The sequence below is a fragment of the Ursus maritimus genome, unplaced genomic scaffold (assembly GCF_017311325.1).
Source record: "Ursus maritimus isolate PB19 unplaced genomic scaffold, ASM1731132v1 scaffold_25, whole genome shotgun sequence".
Lineage (NCBI taxonomy): Eukaryota > Metazoa > Chordata > Mammalia > Carnivora > Ursidae > Ursus > Ursus maritimus.
In genome coordinates, this window is record NW_024425008.1 from 27,103,617 (window position 1) to 27,121,946 (window position 18,330).

An 18,330-nucleotide genomic window follows, 5' to 3' on the forward strand; every position below is an offset into this window, starting at 1 on the left:
GAACTTGTGTATTGAGATAACCTAGAACCTGTGGGGACAAACGTAGTGGATGTCAGGTTCATGGCTTGGCAGTTAGGCTTACCTGTGCTTGGGCAGGGGCATGCCACCAAAGTTATCCAAAAGACCCTGCAGGGACAGTGGCCACCTGGACCCTTCACTTGTGTAGGTGTTTCCTGAGACCTCCGTGCAGGTCAGTATGCAGAGCTGCAGAGAGACGGGGGCCAAATCTAAACGCCTAACACCTACAAATCTTCGTAATTAGCAAGCTTTTTACCGTCGCTGAGGACCAGAGAAGCGCGTTTACCTGGTGATTCAAGATCACGGACAGTTAGCAGTGTGCTTACACCTGCACCAAGCCGCTTCCTGGTTTCTGCACGGCACTCGCTGTGAAAGCGCGCGCCGTCAGATGAGCAGCCGGAACGCGGCCTCAAGCGTGTGAGCTGATGAGGAAGTCAGTGTCTCTGTGCGACTTCTCCCCTGTAAAGGGATGCTAATAATTTTTACACTACTACTGCTGTGCCAGCTTTACGGGTTGTCAGAAGGATCAAATAAGATGCAGGAAAGTTCTTTATAAAACGTGAGGCACTGAAAATATTTGCCATAACATGTAGCTCATCCGTCTTGTCAGGTGACCAATTTGATGGTCTCATCATTTTTGTCTTTGGATTTGATTCCCCGCACATGAAGTTGTACTAGGGTTCTGGCAGGAAACAGAATTAACTACCACTCAAGGGAGTAACTGAAGAGTTTAACTGGCGAGATTCCTGGGCTAGCGACAGTGAGGTGCAGTTACTAGGAGATCTGAAGGGATGAATGGAAGCTGCTGGAACCTAGAGAGCACATGCTGTTCCATCAGGGGCTGCGGCCTTGGGTGGAGGAACACAGCCACAGCCCCCCATAGCCCTGCACAGCCCAGCAGGAGGAGGGCCAGGGAGCCCACTGTTGCACCCGTACGGGGCGGCGGCTTGGGGCCTGCACAGAGCGGGCGGGAAAGGGCACGGCGGATCTGCAGGGCCAGGTGAAAGCTCTCTGGCAAAGCCGTTAAAGCTGGTCCGTCTCTATCACCCCTCACCCAAGATCTGAGTAGACGTTACTGCAGCTGGTTCGTTCCTGTAACGGACAAGCATCAATCATGATCTTCTAAATCATTAACAGAAGCAACACAACACGCACGGTTCTTTCTAGTTTATTGTCTGGTAGAAAGACAGGCTCTTGAACGCTGTATAAACATCTCACAAAGTGCTGCTTCTAGATTACAAAAAGTCAAAGCCAATTTTCTTTGAGATGGGGTCCTTAAATCTGACACTCAAGTCACCATTACTAGAAACAGGAGCTGTTAACAAAGGCATGCTAGGACCTGTTTAAAACCTCTAGCATCTAGAAAGATCCATCTATCCTTCCAATGCCTATGAATGGTGGTAAAAGGAGAAAGCAAGGTCTGCTGTGGATGTTGAATGAGTCTGAGAAGGTTTTTAATGACTCCAAAATCCAGCCTTCAATCTTTCTCTCTAGAGACTCTGAGAAATGACCGCCTCCCTGTCTCCCCAGCTGGCGTTCTACAGTCCTCGTGCACGGCTTCCTGGGAGCTAGGCACTGACTGCACTAGCAGCCTCACCCAGTCTCCTCATGAGGCTTCTTGAAAGGGCTTTTGGTGAAAGAAGCAGCTTTAATTTAGTTACTGCCAATCTTCAGCCCTTAGAAAAGTATTTTTTGTTTCAAAAAAAAGAGGGGGGCACAGACTACTCTAAGGAATTCAACAAGGAAATAAGTACCTTTTATGAAAAGGATTTTCGAGCTCTCTGAGCTCACAACGTAACGGAAATAACTGAAGCATCTCCACATAAAACAGGACTTACTTCCCAGCAGCTGGGTGGGATCTGTGTACACAGAGCATCAATTTAAAATGCCCTCGGTGGAAACAGCAATTGTGCAGAAGCAGGGTTGCTCCTTACTCCCTAAGTCAAATCCACATCCCTCCAGGCTGCACCCTGTGGAATTAGGTGTAGGAGAAACAATAAAGGTCCTGCTGGACGGCCATGAGCAGTCCTGGGGCTCCCCGGAAACCCCCAAGCCGCGAAGAGAAGGCCACACTGGGGATGTCAGCCTTGGAGGTGGGGTGTGGGGAGGGTATGGTTCTGAGCAGGCAGGCGTCCTGGAAGCTCCAGATTCTCGTGTAGCAGTCCTGGCCCACTAAGGAAGAGGGAAGACACAGGGCAGGTTAGTGAGAACACACAGGAGGGCTCGTATACATGTGGACGTGGCTTCTCATGATTCCCCTAGATGGGGCTCCACTGGAGCCAGAACACAAACTCCAGTGGAAATTATTTCTGCTGATAGTATGTACTTCTTGAAAATCAAAGTTACAGGTCTCCCTAGTGCTCCAGAATCACAACTAGTTGCAGGTATTCCAAGTGACAAGATGCACCAGCTGGCTTGTGACACCTTGGCTGGTGTCACCAGGCATCCTGGCTAACAAGTGGCCGCTCTGCTTCTCTTGTGTCAAGGGCTGCTCAAGGGGGAGCCCAGCCCCCTGGTCTAGTGACATGCAACTGATTTCCTATTTGTGAAAGAGTAACCAGGGAAGATCTCTTCACTTCAGTATATCCTGGGGACACACCAGGTGACAACTCTCACCAGAGCTGTTTCTGGTTTAATGGCTCAGTTCCTAAGACCAGATAAGTCTTTGGGGACTTCCTGTGAGGAATGTGGCACCGAACAGCCATTGGCTGCAGCAGCCCAGATACAATACTGGAGATCTCAGAGGAAAGGAGGACAGACTTCACGGTCTCACGGACTTCACTCCCTCGGCTGTGATGGTTCAGGCTGCGTGGCTCTCTGAGGACTGCACTAGCCCACCATGCACGTCTGCCTCTCAGTGGGCTCCTCTCTTTCCTGTTATCCAGAGCACAGCGGCTCTTCTAGATGGAATCTAGGCTTAAACAGGAAGCTGCTGCTGGGGATGGAGAGTAGTAAACAGCCTGAGAAAGTTCTGACAAAATGATCCTTTGGCACAAAAAAAGAATCACCGAGAACAAGTACATTCTGTAGGCCTATCTGTGAATCTGAGGACATGTCAAGACCAAGAACGTATTCCTTAAGTCAAGGGCTTACTATCGCATGTGTAAACCATGGAACTTTCATGCTGTCAAAATATTCTGTTGCCCCAGAAACAGCAAAATCTGTGATCAACTTGTAGCCTTTTTCAAGGGGGTTTAGTGGCTCTACACCCCTGCTCGTATTTGCAGCTATGGATGCCCAGGGATGGTGGTAAGGGGACCAGGAACCAGTTCCATTACAAGGACTTTAATTTCTTTTCTCAGCATCCTCTGCTGGAAAGTGAGCACAAAGAACAGGGAGGCCAAGCTTTTAAACAGGATGGGTAAGGGTCACACTGAATGCTGACCAGGTGAACACCCAGGTCTCCCAAGCTGCTGTTTTACTGCACATAATGTGCCTGTCACTGAGGTGATGTTCTCCCACTTATGTGAGGACAAAGGGCGGTCCCAACTGGCGGCTGCTTACTGATGTCCTATTCTACGTCCCATCTAGTGTCTCCGACCAACAGTCCACAGTCCCATGTATGCGGCTCTGATCTGGAGTAGCTTCTCCCTCTGCCATTTTATTTGGTGGGACAGACAGACCTCCCCTTCCCCAGGTACCTGCTACCACAATTCCTTCTTCCTCGTGCACGTGCAGGGGCAGGTAGGCGTGCTCGTTCACATGGCCTTCGTACTGCCTTATACACTTAGTGGTCCTCAGGTCCCACAGCTTGATCTGTAGAAAGCACAAGGGGCCATTACCGAGGGTCCGGCAGGTACACTAGTGAACCCAGGAAGGGCCAGGCAGGTCTCCAAACACCTCCTAGGCTTAGGAAAATCTAAATTTAAAAAGCACCAAAACCAGTTTCATGTTGGTCTAGATCAGGCTGGGCTCCCAGTGCGCAGCAAAGCAACTGCCCTACACAGCTCACCACTCTCCTGGTCTCCAGCTGCCCTTCCCCTGCTATTGTCTGGCAGAAGGCTCTCTCCCTCTCGGTCTTAAAAGATTTTATTTTGAAGTAATCTCTACACCCAACATGGGGCTTGAGCTCATGACCCTGAGACCAAGAGTCACATGCTCATCCGAATAAGCCAGCCAGGCGCCCCAACACGAGGGTCTTCTCTGAAGAGCCCTTCACCTGGCAGAGCTCTATAGGCCAGTGGCCAGTCATCAGTGCTACCCTACCGTTCCTGCCATGTCGGATGCCATCAGGTTTTGCTCTTCTTGGAGGATTTGCACAGAGGTCACTGCTGAGTCATGGAAAAGGCGGGTGGCCTTCCAGCCCTTGCCCTGATTTCGACAACGTAGATCTATGGCAAAGATCTCCCCAGAACGACAGCCATTAAACAGCAAAGGAGCCTATGGAAAGACAGAATGGTTCGTACCACCTCCTCTAAGGCTGGGAAGGGTGCACCCTCCAGAACACAACTCCTGCCTTGCCTCACCTCTCCCAGCCCCTGGGTTACAGCTGTGGGTGATGGTGTGGTCAGGCTCTGAGCCTTGGTGGAGCTGGAAGGGTTCCTTGAGAAACGGTCAAAGAACTGGACCCCAGGTGTCTTCCAGTGTCCTCCCCCCCGCTGCATTGGCCCCTTAGGCCGCCCTCTGTGAAGCTCAAGTGATGGTGCCTTATGTCTACCAAGATCCTTTGTGAGAAGCCAGGGGGAGTATGGAGTAGGAGAGATCAGAGATCCAGGTACGGCCTGCAGTCCCAAACAGGGCAGACGGCTGAAGAACCCGCAGAGTGCACCGTGTTTACTGCAGAAAGCAGGTCGGCACACTCTCCTCCGCACTTTTAAAGAAAGATGGCATTTTCAGTGAGCAAGCCTCTGAAATGCAGTATTGACTAGAAGTTCGATTTTTAAATTTATAAAATATGTAATTTGAAAACTGTGTATGCTAGTATTATGAATTGGGACTTAACTTAAAGGTCAAAAAAAAATTACTTGTCCTGCCGGCTAATCCAAGTACTCAAGAACGGCTAACAATTCATTTAAATAGGAAGTTGCTTAAAGCCAGTTTGGCCAGGCCTTTCTGAATCACCCAACTTTCGTCCAGTGCAGATATAATCGCCAAGTAACCTGCTAATCCTTTCTGATGCCCTCCTTTTTCCCCCTGAAAAAGAGAGACAACCAGATGCCACACAGAGGAATCCAGTTTCAATCCAGCAAAATTTCCACCCTTGGGATACTTTACATCGCTCCCCTCCCCCAATCCAACCAACCATGAGAGCAAACTGCTGGGCCAAGACATCACTGCTGGTCCCAAAGGATTGCCGGTGGCCCGTCACCACGTTGGTCACTAGGACCCGCCGAGACAAGCCTGACAGAGACAGAGATGGGGCAGAGAGACAAGCATCACTCAGTCTGGACCGGGGGTTTGAAGTCCATGAAAGTCTTTCCTCTGGGGACCTGTGGGGGCAGCCGCGGCTCACCTGTGCTGAAGCAGTTGTTCGCCTGAATGTTGAGGGACCACGCGCAGGACCAGGCCCCAGGGATCCGGAAACTGCAGAGCATGCCAGGCCGGTCTCCTGCTGAGGGCAACAGTGAATATAAAAGGTGGCTGCTCTCGAGGGACCTTCCCTCCGTGCTGCCAGGCCAGTGACCACCCGGTCTGGGAAACCTCCCGGAAGGTTGCTGTGAGATCTGTACCTTGGCCCCATTCTGGCTTTTATGGTAACAGAGAAGAGACACTCAGCTGGGGCACCTGGCTCAAAAGGGGTTATTCTGAGAACAGCACGTGACTCTTTCCTGACTTCCCAGTAGCAGTGTTAGAACTACTACCGTCAGGGAGGCAGTGTGGTGTCTTTGCAAGAGGGTTTCAGTCCCACATCACACTATTAGATGTGTGATCTCAAGCAAAACATTTTTTAAAATAAGTCTTTTAATTAATAATACATAAAGGGCACACACCCCAAATATAGAGTGCGAGTTATCACAAAGTAAATAGCCCGTGACCATCACTCAGGTTAAGAAGCAAAACATTCCAGTACCCTGATACCCCTCCCAATTACGACCTCCCCACTCTTGCCTAGAGGGAACCACTATCCTGACTTGGGACACCGCTGATCACTTTTGTAAGGCAGGTTCTGAACCTCTCTTTGCCTCAGCTTCCTTATCTGTAAAAATGGTGATACCCACACTCCTGCCACATATGCTTGCTCACGAAGAAATGTCAGGCCCCAGGCTGAGTGTGCATTACTCCTTTAATCCTCCATGGAAGGTGGGAGTTCTTTTCACAGGATGTAAGCAGCCTGTTCACGCTGGTAAGGGGCAGAGCCGGGATTTGGGCCAGGTCTGCCTGAAGGCCTGCTCTCTTAGAGGCTTGACCCTTATCTAATGGATCCTAAGTCTCTGAAAGACTGCAAACTTTATACCCAGAATGCTGCGAGGAAGAGTCAGACTGCGCTCAGGCCCACACATTGTGAGCATCGCCAGCAGCAGGCGCCAGGCTTTTCTGCACCATCTGTACGGGCAGCCCAAATAAATACTCTGCTCTCTTGTACTGTTAACTGTTCTGGCTGCTGAGGTGACCCGAAAGGAGGGGTGTGTAAAGACGTACACACTTCTGGTACAAATCCTGGGTCAGGTTTCAGGAATTCTCCTACAAGTGCTGCTGCAGGCTGGCTTGGGCTCGTCCAGCCCGTGGTCCCACCCCTCCTGTCTGAGCCTGCACCACGGAGTCTATACCGTTGTGGGCTGCAGCTCCTGGGAGGCAGGGACCGAGACCTCCCTCGGAGCGCCTCCTCCTCTGAAGGGAAAGGACCCGGTACCTGGATGACTACTGACGAACAGCGACGCGGGGAGCAGGGTGGCACAGCCTGGGGTCTCTGCAATTCCCATGAGGCACAGCCTGGAAAAGCTGTTAAGGACAGTCAAGTACAAGGGTCTCCTCTGGGAAGAGAGTGGGCATTAGTACCCTTCAAGAAACTGTAACACCATGAGCCAGATTTATCACGTTTACATATTCCATATTTAGTTTCAGATTTTTTAAAAGGAAAAAAGTATCACAGACACATTTGAAAGCCTCCCTGACGCCTCCCCAGTCCAATTCTTCCTTCTCCCCTACCCAGAATCACATTCTAAAACTGGTCTCAGTTCTGGGCCATGCTCTATTCTTCTACAACTGTTCATTTCCACTGTCTTCTAGATCCATCCGTGTTGATTTTGTAGCTCCAATCTCTTCGCTTTCGTGGTGGACCACGCCTTTGTATGAATATACAACTCATCTGTCTTGTCTCCTGCTGATGGGCACTTACGTTGTTCTGGTTTTTTTTGCTCTGCTGCTGGAACAAGCAGCCCCTCCTGGTTTCCTGCCTCGTACTCCATGTGTGGAAGGCTGCTAATTTAAGGCAGTGTTTTCTTGAACCCATGATATGAGTTTCATTTTATGCTACCACACACTACATACACACAAAGAACTGAAAAGGGTCATAAAATATTTGCTCTTACTAAATATGGGACTCATTATTTTCTAGTCTATTTCATTAAAAAAGAATGCCGCTCACAAATGGACCTAACAGCACATGGATGGAGGTCATGCCGTGTAGTCTGCAAACAGCCTGCTTCGTGCTCATCTGAGCGGGTGTAAACTGACATGCCATCATTTTAGCTTTAGCCTCCCGACCATAGCCGGGGGTGCCAACAGATCGGATCACGGTCACTTGGGTTTCCTTTTCCCTGAACCGCCTCTGTCTGTGCCTCACCCACGTGTCTACTGGGCTGTCTTCCGACTGATCTGCTTCCTCTCCCTTCACAGCCAAACTTCTCTCAGAGGAGTCTGTGTTTCTCTCACTCCCTTGTCTTCCTTTTACTCTTCAGCCCACTGAAACCCAGGTCCGACACCCACCTCCCCGTGAAATATCCTCCCCGAGGTCTCCGGTCTTGACTGTGGCCACATAGTACCATTTCCAATGACATGCTTGCTGGTGGCCTCCAGACCACCCTCTGGGAGTCTCCCCCTTCGGACTTCCGATCACCTACATTGCCTGGCCTAGACCCTGAGCCTCTTCTCCATCTCTGCCCAGCCACCACACCCTCTCCCCGGCCCACAGTCTTGCAGCAGCGCCCCCCGCCCCCCGAGGTCTCACCCTTTGCCAGCCTCTCATAAGATACACCTCCAGGGCCATAGTCCTCCAGAACATCCCAGCACCGGGGACCTCACCTTGCCAGAGACCTCGTGGATACTAGACCACTTACTGCTGCCCCAAGTGCCAAGCTCCCTCCTGTCTCTTCCTTCTGCTGGGAGCTCCGTCCCCTCCTTCCCATGCAGGAGTCACCTCCAGGAAGGCCACCCCAGTCCCTCCATCCCGCTAGCATCCAACTGCCCTGCGAACATCACTGCAGAGACTGAGCGCCCGCTGCGCTGCCCTCTCCAGCACACGCACAGGGACTGCATCTGCTCAGTGGACTTTGCTGGAACGAACACACACGCCTCACTGAAAACAGTAAACATCTGCAAAGCAATCAGGCAACATTCCTGATCGTCTGAATGTGTGACGTGTGCATGTCACGCTGCCTTGGGCGGTAGGCCCCGTGTTAAGTATCTCTAGTTAGAGAGCCTGCCGAAGCTATAAACGATAGCCCTGCAGCTGGGCAGCCCAAGTCCTTCCTAAAGCAACCTCTTTTGCTTCTGCGTTTGGAGGGCGAGGATGTGGGAAGGGAGTCCCTACCCAGGTGTACTTTTAGTTACTAGGACTAAGATCCAAATTACCCTTAAGCTTCATGTGATACGAATGGGCCAGTATCAGATTCAGTCCTTTCAGAGGCCACAGGTGTTGAAGAGCCCAGGAAGGGAGCTGCAGTCTAACCTCTCCCCATTCTGTGGGGGGAAATGCAGAGGACTGGGCCCAACAAGGTGCCATTTTGGTAAAGGGAGAAGGTTCCATGACCTTCAGCAGAAGCAGCAGGTGCAGAGAAGCCTGAAGATTACCTGAAATGACCACCAGAGGGCAAGAGGCTGATGAAGCTACCATCGACCACGCTCTTTAAACCCAGTTATACGGATTTTTATTCTCTCCTTAGTGTAAGAAGAGAAACCTGGGAAAATGTCATCCTGTCTTAAGATCAGAAATGAGAGCAAGGCTCCGGTTTTCTCTCCTTTAAGATCTGGTCTCTTCTGTCCTCTGGTAAGATCACCACAGTAACAGGTGGTCCTGTCCCCCACAGAATCCCACCAAATGAAAGCCACATAAAATGTTCAATTTACAGGCCACACACAGTTTTGTGTTTGTCTTATGTAAAATTTATAACCAGATCTCTAAAGTACTTTAGACTTTTAAAAATGGAGTGCCGTGGAACAAATTAAAAAAACCCCAACAGGTTCCAATTCAGCCATCGCGTGTTGAGAACCCATGATGTGCCAAGCACTGTGCTAAGTACATTCACAGAGGTCAACTAACGTGAGCCCCGTGACAACTCATGAAGTAGGTGTTAGGTATAACGAGCGGTCAGAGTTTTGAGAACTCATTTATTATGAAACTGAACCATGGACGAGACTCATGAACATGTGGCTTTGGCTCAAACCATATTACTCCCAGAAGCACAGGACAGACAGTTGTCTTGTCCATCATCAACAGCGCCCTGGGATTCCAGAGGAAGGGTCCAGCCAGCCTGACCCTGCACTCCTGTGCTCTTAGTACAAGAGCCCTGATTGTTCTCTGAGAGGGCAGAGACTAGAATGAAGACTGCTCTAAAGAAGGCTGTCTCTGGGGGCGCCAGGGTGACTCAGTCGGTTAAGCATCTGCCTTCAGCTCAGGTCATGATCCCAGGGTCCTAGGATCGAGCTCCGCATTGGGCTCCCTGCTCAGCCAGGAGCCTGTTTCTCCTGCCTCTGTCCACCCATCCTCCGTTCATGCCCTCTCTTGCTCTCAAATAAATAAATAAAATTAAAAAGAAAGAAGGCTATGTCTGGCAGGGACCCTAGGCACAGAGCCCACACACTCATGTCCAATGCCAAAGGATTCCCTTTTCCCCTTTACTGATGCCCACCCTCAGTCTCCCCCCACAACAGGCCTGGCCCACCCTCAGACCAATGTAGCTCTGAGCTCCTCCTCCTTCACCTCAGGAGGATATGGGGTTCCTGCCTAAGGCTTTACTCTTCCTAACAGTGTCCGGCACATAGTAACATCAATGTCACCCTGGGAACTCCGCGACTTCTCTGTGCTCTATGGCAATCCTCATTCTCTACCCGAGCTGCACTATTCTCTCCTAAAGGGTGAGACATGCATACAAAATGGGGCAGACCTCTGGCCACTAAGATGCCACCTCACAAACCCCACAGATGCCCAGCTCCACACCGGGGCATGGCCTGCCCACCAAACCTCTTCATCAGCCAAAAGATACAGAATGTGGGAATCCAGGTGATTCAGCGAGGCCCAGCACACAGAGTTCACCTGGTGAGGAAGCACAAAGCAAGACTGGTTTGACTGCCAACTCATAGAGAGAAAGACAAATGCTTTCCTATGGAATAACTAATGCGGATACAGACACGGGACTTCTTTCTCCAGGTCTTACTTCTTTTAAAGGGGCTAGAACAAGCACCAGAACAGGCAAATCCCCTGCTCCATCACATAGGGCCTTGATAGGAACAGAGAGGAAGCAACCCCCAGACTTCGGTCCTTTGTCATCAGCATGGACCTCGCAGTGAGACCCCTGGTATACTCTCTGGTTTGGGGCTGGAGTCTCCGCAGTAGCAGGGGACAAACGTAACCCTGAAAGGCATACTGGATTCTCACTTCACCCAGAAACCATTTTCAGCCTGTAGCCATCTTGTGGCTCAGGTCACCGCTTCTTCACGTGCATTCATCACCCCAGGGGAATTTAAAGGCGGCTCCCTAGACAGCAAGCTGTGCTGTATTGTAATCTCTTTATTTACGTAACCTCTGTGTAGGCCAAAGACTGAGCGACTGATGCACTGTAGGACTCCCCGCTCGGGCTGCCTCAGTCCACAGCCCAGGAACTCTGTGCTTGGCAAGGGCTCCTTCGGGTCACCTTGATCCTCCTGGAGGGAAGCTCTGTACAACCAGTTAAAGGAGCCCTTCAAGCCTAAAGAAGTTTCATGTCTTCTCCCAACTATCGACACTTACTTCTCTTCCAAGAAAAGAAACTCCTGAGGCCTCTTTCTTCCCCTATGGGTTCTCAAGATCTACGACTCCATTTTCCCTGGGGAAAATAGGTACTCAAGCCCCCCCACTTCTTCACAAAGTTCTCTCGTCTCCTCTGAATTGGGCCAACTACAGCAGGGCCCTTGGATCCAAAGTGCAAAGGGGGCTGCAAGGCTAATTAATGGGAAAGACAACATACTTTCCGGTTGGTGAAGTAGAGGTTTTCGTGCATATGCACCTTGAGCGAGGGGGCCTTCAGACCTCGCAGGCTGATGATGCCATACTTGGAGCCTCCGACTTTGACATCATTTACCGTGAAGAGCCGGTCACTGTTGGTATCCGCCTGGAGGGGAAAAGAGACTATAGGTCAACTTCTGGCTGAGCCAGGCGAGCTGCCCAAGACCATCTGCCCATCTCTCTAGGATCCCATGCTCTGTGCATTTTCCCCTGGTGAGTGCCCACCCACGAGAGAGCATGGAGCATGGAAATAACCTAACTTGCCCCTACTCAGCCCAGCCGTCAATGGGCAATGCTGACAGCTATGTGGTCTCACAATCAGGAGGAGGCCTAAGGGCAGTGAGAGGGCACTGTCAGGAGGTCTGAGGTCCATCTGTACCGTGACTCCACTCAGAATTGTGTTTGGAAGTCTCAAAGTCCACCCAGGTGAACTGTTTACATGGGCCACATGGTGACATGTAGCCATCATGAAAGCCACATACAATGTGAAAAATGCTAGTTATACCCCTGTGAAGGGGTAAAAGGAGGATACAAAATTGGATTCCCATTACATAGGCACTTTTCTCCCCACCAAGTTAAAAAAAAAAAAAAAAAAAGCAAGCCCACTGCACTGAAAAAAAAAATTACAATAGAAAAGACTGCATTGGGATGTGAGTTATTTTTTCTCATTTAAAAAATGCGGTTAATAATTACTTCAAAACAAAAATCCCACATATTTATGTGTTTTAGATATATTTATAAATACACGTACACACATACATGGATTTGGATGCTAGTGAAAATGTATTCACTTTGCAAGTTTACTCAGAAAGCATGTTTCCTGAAGAATCATCACAGTGACTAGAATCCGATTGGAAAAACTGATCTCTAGGTGGCAAAGCACCCTTCCCAAAACTCTAGTCCACACAGCCAGCCAGTCATCTCTAACTTGGGTGACTGGGAAGATCTCTGCGCCAGTGTGAGGCTTGTGTGAGAGGAAGCACGAGGACTGCGGGCTTGGGCCATCCTACGCAGCACGTGCGTCCCCACCCAGTTTTACCCAGGAACCCCAGGGAAGCGGCTCCGGAGGGGAATGCACCGCAAGAAAGTATTCTACAGATTCAGGTCCAACTGTAGCCCCAGACCCTTGGGGAAGTAAAGCCACAGGAGAGAATGGGCGTCGTGGAATGCCCCTCATGTAAGGGTTCTCCTGTTGAGGTCTCCTGGGGCAAGACCTCAAGGGTCAGCTCTGCGGCTTCAGATTCCAGTCCTGTCCAGCAGGCTGAGGCTCTCCATTTTGTATCCTCTCATTCTCCTCAGCCTTCCCCTGGCCTCCAGGAGGGACAGGGCTTGCAGGGCAGACCATGATCTCCTGTAGCCTCAAGCTTCTGGTCTAACTCGGCAGACCCTGGGGTCCTCTGCCAACATTTCTCTGAACCCTGGGTTCAGGCAGTTGGCTCTGGCTTTAGCCTTGGCTTCCAGCCCAGGTCTAACCTATCGCAGAGAAGACTCCCTGCTCCCTGTAAGTGATGTGATAAAGGAGTGCTGGAAGTGCAGGCCCAGGACTCCAGGCCTGCAGGCCCCTGCCACTCAGGTCAGAGCCAGCAAGCGAGGGAGTAACACATGGTTGCTACTGAAGGACACTGGAGCTCTAGGTGTGGCCACCAGACACTGCCCCAGAATAGGAAGGATTAGAAGCCCCTGGTCCACTGTGTGCCTTTTAGTCTGTACCCAGCACACCCAAGGGGAAATTACTGTGTGCTAGTTCTCAGTCAGTGTGTGGTGGGCCCAGGCTCCCAGACTAAATGACAGAGCTGTAGTGGGGGTAAGCATGGTCAGCACGGCCTGCCCTGTCAGCGGGCAGCCAGCAGGCACACGTTAGAACCGTAAAACCAAGGGGACACCACCTGCTTTCACGGCACTGGCTTCCACATAACTAGGCCTGATGAAAGCCAAGGTTAAGCCACGCAGTGTCAGGGGATAAAAGCTATACCTCTGACACCCACAGGGAGCTCCCTCCCACTCACCAGTATGAGGTTAAATCGGTCGCTTGCCAAAGCGGAGGGATCCGAGCTCTGAATCTGGACCTTTTTCCTCTGCATGCAGCTCACTCGCAGCTCATGAGCTAAACTGCAGAGGGAAAGAGGGGTGGGAAGGGCATGGACACTGTGCCTAGACACCCGTGAAGCAGACTCGGAGGCTCTGCCCTGGCCCACCCCCTGGAGACCACCGCCCCTAGTCAGCCATCTCTCCTCCCAAGTAATTCTCGGCAATGGAGCTGAGCAGGATCCCAAAGAATCTCACTTATTGAACTCTTGAGAAATGGTGGCCCACTCACAGGGTCAAAGAAAGTTAGAACTAGACAAATTTGTTTTTGGATCATCTAGTACAACTCTTTCTCGAGATGAACGTGCCTGAGAAATGGAACAGCATGCCGAAGAGCGCCCAATGAGAAAGAGCCAGATATGGAGACCCTTCCTTCTCCACATCACGGCCACCACCCCACGAAGAACAGAGCAGGTTTTAAGGGGACAAGAGATCTAACTAGACCTTAACTCTTTGCCTTCTCAGGAGGGGAATACAGGAGAGGCCTGCCCTCCCTACCCTGGCGGGGAACCCTTGCGTGGCTGGCCTTCCCCAAAGGGGGCGCCGCTCCAAGATAAGTGCTGTGCCCCATGTGATGTTTCTTCAGAGGCCCGTGCACAGCAGGAGGCAGGGCTCAGGAGCTCAGGCATTGAAGCCACAGGGATCCCGTCCTTTCTAGCTTTACTTTGAGCCAATCGCTCCACTCCGCCTTAGTCCCTTCTGAAAACTGGGGGAAGTATCAACCTAGCTCACAGGGTTTTAGTTAGAATTATATCAGACATCACAAGTATATGAAGTTTAGTACACATACATCCCTTTAATGCTCTATTTTGGGTGAACAACTCACTGGAAGGGGAGAAGGAGGCAGAAATCTCACGGGAATGAAGTTATAGGACCTTCATGACACTGAAAATGATTTCAAGTAACATAGAGGAAACATCTTGAGAAATGTCTGCTGAGTTTCTCTGCCTAGATCCCTTCTCTTTCCTTGGCCTCCTGCAGGAGCAGCCTCTCCCCTTGCTCTAAAGGGAAAATGATTTTCTCAGGGCTGGTTTTAGCAGAAGGCAGGCTGTGCTCCTCCCCCATGCGCCCAACTGTAAGGACTCCTCAGAGTGGTTAGGTGCCCTATCCTGATTGGCTTCTTGAACCATGGAAATAAGGAACAGGAAAAGAACATTCACGAAAAAAGCTTAACGAGGCTTTGTCTTACCGGCAGTAACTGGTGACATTGAGAAAACCCAGCTTGCTTTTCTGTAGCAATGAAGATGCATTAAAGCCCATTCTGGCTATTTTCTAAATAAAAAACAAAAGATTCAATGAAGTTTTAGGTCATGGGATAATGGAGAATGTTTTTAGTTTCATAGGATCTAATGAAGAAGCAGGTGTACTAAGTTGGCAGAAATTACATGTATAGAGATCTGACAGTCTCCTCTCTTTGGCAAGAGGAAAAGTCTGTCACAAGAAGGCACACATGAGCTGGAAAGCTGGCCTGGTGCCCACGTCTAAGCTCCCCGTCAATTTCCTGGAGAACCAGGTGAGGAGATGAAGCCAGCCTGCGAGTGAGCTCAAGGACAGCCCGGGTCACTCAGGTCTTCACCATGCTTCCTGTTTGACCTGTGGTGACCCCGGGGCCCCCGTAAACCACTGAAATGTCCTAGCATCTAATCCCCAGAAGAGATGCAGGAAATCCTTATGTCCACACCACACACCATGGTTTTCTATTTAAGATACACGGTTACTGAAACTGTATCATGCCACTTCCCAAGATTCCTCCAGGGAAGGACAAGACGTGAGAATCACTGATGAAATTTTGCAGGTAAGAAAAGGGGCAGTGGGAGATTTCTTGCTTGTTCTTATTCTCTTCATCAGATTCCTATGGGGGAGCTCGACGCCATGTTTCCTCAAGGGCACCATGCTAAGTGTTCTAGGGGCAGCTAACCGGCACCTCCTGTCACCAGTCGAGGGGACAGGGTGGCCACCAGGAGTGTGGAGCCCACCTTTTTCTGCTTGTCTTCTTCTTCCAGCAGCTGCAGCCTTTTGCTCTCCATCTCCTTCTGCCGGATGCCCTCCTTCGTGAGGGGGTTGCAGTTGTTATGTCCAGGAAGCAAGCGGAAGTAGCGTTTCTTTTCTGGGTCAAAGTAATACCCTGGCAGATCTTTAGTCAAAAGAAATGAAATCCACTTCAACTTAGAACACTGCACTGACCCACCCACAAAGAAACCCAAAGGCCCGTCTGTTCTGAGGGGCAGGAGGTGGGCTAATGTTGTCAGTCACCATCCTGTGCCCATGATGGGGAGTCGTCTGCCTCAGGATCCCCGTTCCTGACACAGTCGGGATGTTTAGTGTTTCAATTTGCTCCAGAATGTCCTATAAGCCAGGAATGGGCTGGTGACACACACGGAGTGTACCCACACGCAAGCGAAGACAGGGCTGAGAAGGGCACCCCAAGCAGCTGTAACCAGATGGTGAGGCAGGACAAGGTCTCATCTTTCCCCACAGGCAGGGCCACAGGAGGACTACTGTCCAACAGACAGCCTCACCTGGCACGGAAGAACTCCCAGCTGTGCCGGATGAGGTCGATGGGGCCTCGTCATCGCCGACGTGGCCAGAATCCTGTGAGCTTTGCTGTGCCACTGAGTTACCCCTGTTGACACACAGTCATGGTAACTCGCAGTGAAGCGCGTGAGTCCCAGTTATTCTCTGACTGTGGGATCCTGCAGAGATCAGTTCCATGGCCTGCACCCCAGCCCTCTGACCCTTCTGATTACTTGGGAGCCCTGATCTCTCCCTTCTCCTTGAAAGCAGTTTACCTACTACAAATACACAAAATTTAGGACAAGGTTTTGGTTCCTCATCCTTAACAGGATATGTGACACAGTAATTCCCTTTCCTTATCTCCTCACTTGAGCATTTTGTGAGGTCAGTAGCAGTTACAAGGCCAGGTGCATTTTATTCTTTACTGGATTTAGCAGTACAAAGTGTTTAAATTTTACTTGGCCATACCACCTTACCGATGGGGAAACTGGGGTTCAAGGCACAGAGGCGATTTGCTCAGTTAATACTGGGATACAGCCATGGTTTAAACACTTGATTTGCAAAGCCAGAAGCAGCTTCTGTGGCAATTACAGGCTGAAGGATATAATGATAGAGCAAAACACCTAATTTTAGAATCCTGACAAAATCTGCTTTAAAATCAAGAACTTCCTCCCCATCCCGCAAAGGAATACAAATTGAATAACTAGGCTGAAGGAATGAAAGAACTTTCTCTTTTGTCTCTAAATACTAACTATGAAGTTTCAGAAAAATTATTTATTCTCCCTTTTTATGGCCCGGAGCTTTCTGCGGCAGCTCATGCGTGATCAGCAGCAAGAGGAGGAAGGATTAAGTGTCACGACAAATGTCTGCATTTCTAGCCCAAAGACTGCTGCTCCATTCTTTCCACACAGAGCCCAGAAGGTGGCTGCCCAGTGTGTTTCCACATGACTCTGCCAGAGCAGAGTTGAGACTCTCTTCTTGCACAGATCACATTTTGCTACATGTTGTACTCTTGTGGGAAGGCCTGGGGCCCAGAAAGTATCCATGGTTCTCCTTAAAAAACATATAAACACTGGGCACTGTCCTGATTGTTCTACAATATGGGTCAAGTCTGCGACTCCGGCTTAGAGTAATAGATCTTATTCTGCACTAATGAGGCCCACCATGTATGAAGGGCCTACTCAGAGGCAAGCAGCCCATCAGAGGCTTTCCATGCAGTACGCAAACTCGTAAGTATTAGCTCTCTTTTGTACAAGAGTGACTCAGTGATTAAGTAACTTGCACAAATTCACATAGGAGAAGGCAAAGTGTTAAATCCGGACCTCCTAATTCCGAAGTCCTGGTTCTTTGCACGTTTTGATGGTTTTTGTTACCGTTTAGGTTCATCTGTTCTAGAGAAGCATCTTGGTATTTGTCATCTTCTGACCCTGTAGCTAGAAATCTGTCCATTTTAGGAGGAGGTCTGAAGTGTGGAAGAGTTTTAAAATTGGAATGCTGGCCTCTTGTGATGCAGACTCAGCACGAAGGAAATACAATCTAGTCTCAGCACGAGATAACACGCTCACACCAGGAGGGGACACTGGTTCACAGTCCAGGGCCAACAGGACTTCTGGCCATAAGAAGAGTAAGTTGAGAATGGAAAATGTTTGCACTGGGGACTAACTCAGTATAGACTAGGTTTTACTTTCTAAGCTGGGTAGCGGGTACATGATGTTGACTTAGATGTTGACTGAATTAATGAAATTAGGTCTCCAGAAAGCTATTTTCATTGGCTGGGAAATAAGGGAGACAGAAAAAGTCTGCAAACTAGAAAAACAGCTCTCCAGTTCTATCTGATACTGTCTACTTCTAAGCCTCTGGCTAATGCTCGGGCCAGAGGTCACGGTCACTCTGAAAAGAAAGAAGAGCGTGGCCGTATCTCCTCACCACTCCAAGTGCGGCAGGCAGGCTGACTTGCAGCAGCGGCCTCCCCTGCGTTGCGGTGAGAGCCCTGGTGACTCCCGCACACCTCAGGCCGCCACAGGGCTCGAGTGGCCCCGGGCAGCAGCACTTGCCTCTCTTCAGAACCCTGTTGTCTGAACCAAGGGTTCTGCTGGTGGCTCCTTCTCCCACGTCTTCTATTCTGCCAGCTGTTTTTATGCATTTCTGCTGCTAAAAGAGAAAAAAAAAAGCAAGTTTACGAACAAATGTGTGTGTCCGCGTGCATGCACGTGCTTTTCTGTTTGCTTCTTCATAGTTTCCTCATGCTCGGAGCTAGGCAAGTGGATGACCCAACTGGGGTTCTCACCAGAGCCACCACAGCAAGCCTCACCTCTAAGGGCTGCCTCCAGGTGGAGACAGCGATGAAACCCCAG

General features: G+C 50.2%; 1 protein-coding gene across 7 annotated transcripts in view; it reads right to left on the reverse strand.

The window, feature by feature from the left end:
• Nucleotides 1–1,170: 1,170 nt before the first annotated feature.
• DCAF4 (DDB1 and CUL4 associated factor 4) overlaps nucleotides 1,171–18,330 on the reverse strand; it is a 30,558-nt gene continuing 13,398 nt past the window's right edge. For 6 of the 7 annotated variants that reach the window (XM_040641692.1, XM_040641693.1, XM_008700076.2 and 3 more), the window contains 13 exons: nucleotides 18,031–18,127; nucleotides 15,982–16,085; nucleotides 15,439–15,596; nucleotides 14,652–14,734; nucleotides 13,384–13,486; nucleotides 11,340–11,483; nucleotides 10,380–10,429; nucleotides 6,809–6,888; nucleotides 5,471–5,569; nucleotides 5,261–5,358; nucleotides 4,225–4,398; nucleotides 3,660–3,774; nucleotides 1,171–2,190 (listed from right to left, as the gene is read on the reverse strand). In XM_040641692.1, the coding sequence (XP_040497626.1) occupies nucleotides 1,997–2,190; nucleotides 3,660–3,774; nucleotides 4,225–4,398; nucleotides 5,261–5,358; nucleotides 5,471–5,569; nucleotides 6,809–6,888; nucleotides 10,380–10,429; nucleotides 11,340–11,483; nucleotides 13,384–13,486; nucleotides 14,652–14,734; nucleotides 15,439–15,596; nucleotides 15,982–16,085; nucleotides 18,031–18,127 (1,499 nt within the window). In that variant the 3' untranslated portion in view covers nucleotides 1,171–1,996. The remainder of the gene's footprint in view (nucleotides 2,191–3,659; nucleotides 3,775–4,224; nucleotides 4,399–5,260; nucleotides 5,359–5,470; nucleotides 5,570–6,808; nucleotides 6,889–10,379; nucleotides 10,430–11,339; nucleotides 11,484–13,383; nucleotides 13,487–14,651; nucleotides 14,735–15,438; nucleotides 15,597–15,981; nucleotides 16,086–18,030; nucleotides 18,128–18,330) is intronic. The other variant, XM_040641694.1, reaches the window with a different exon arrangement.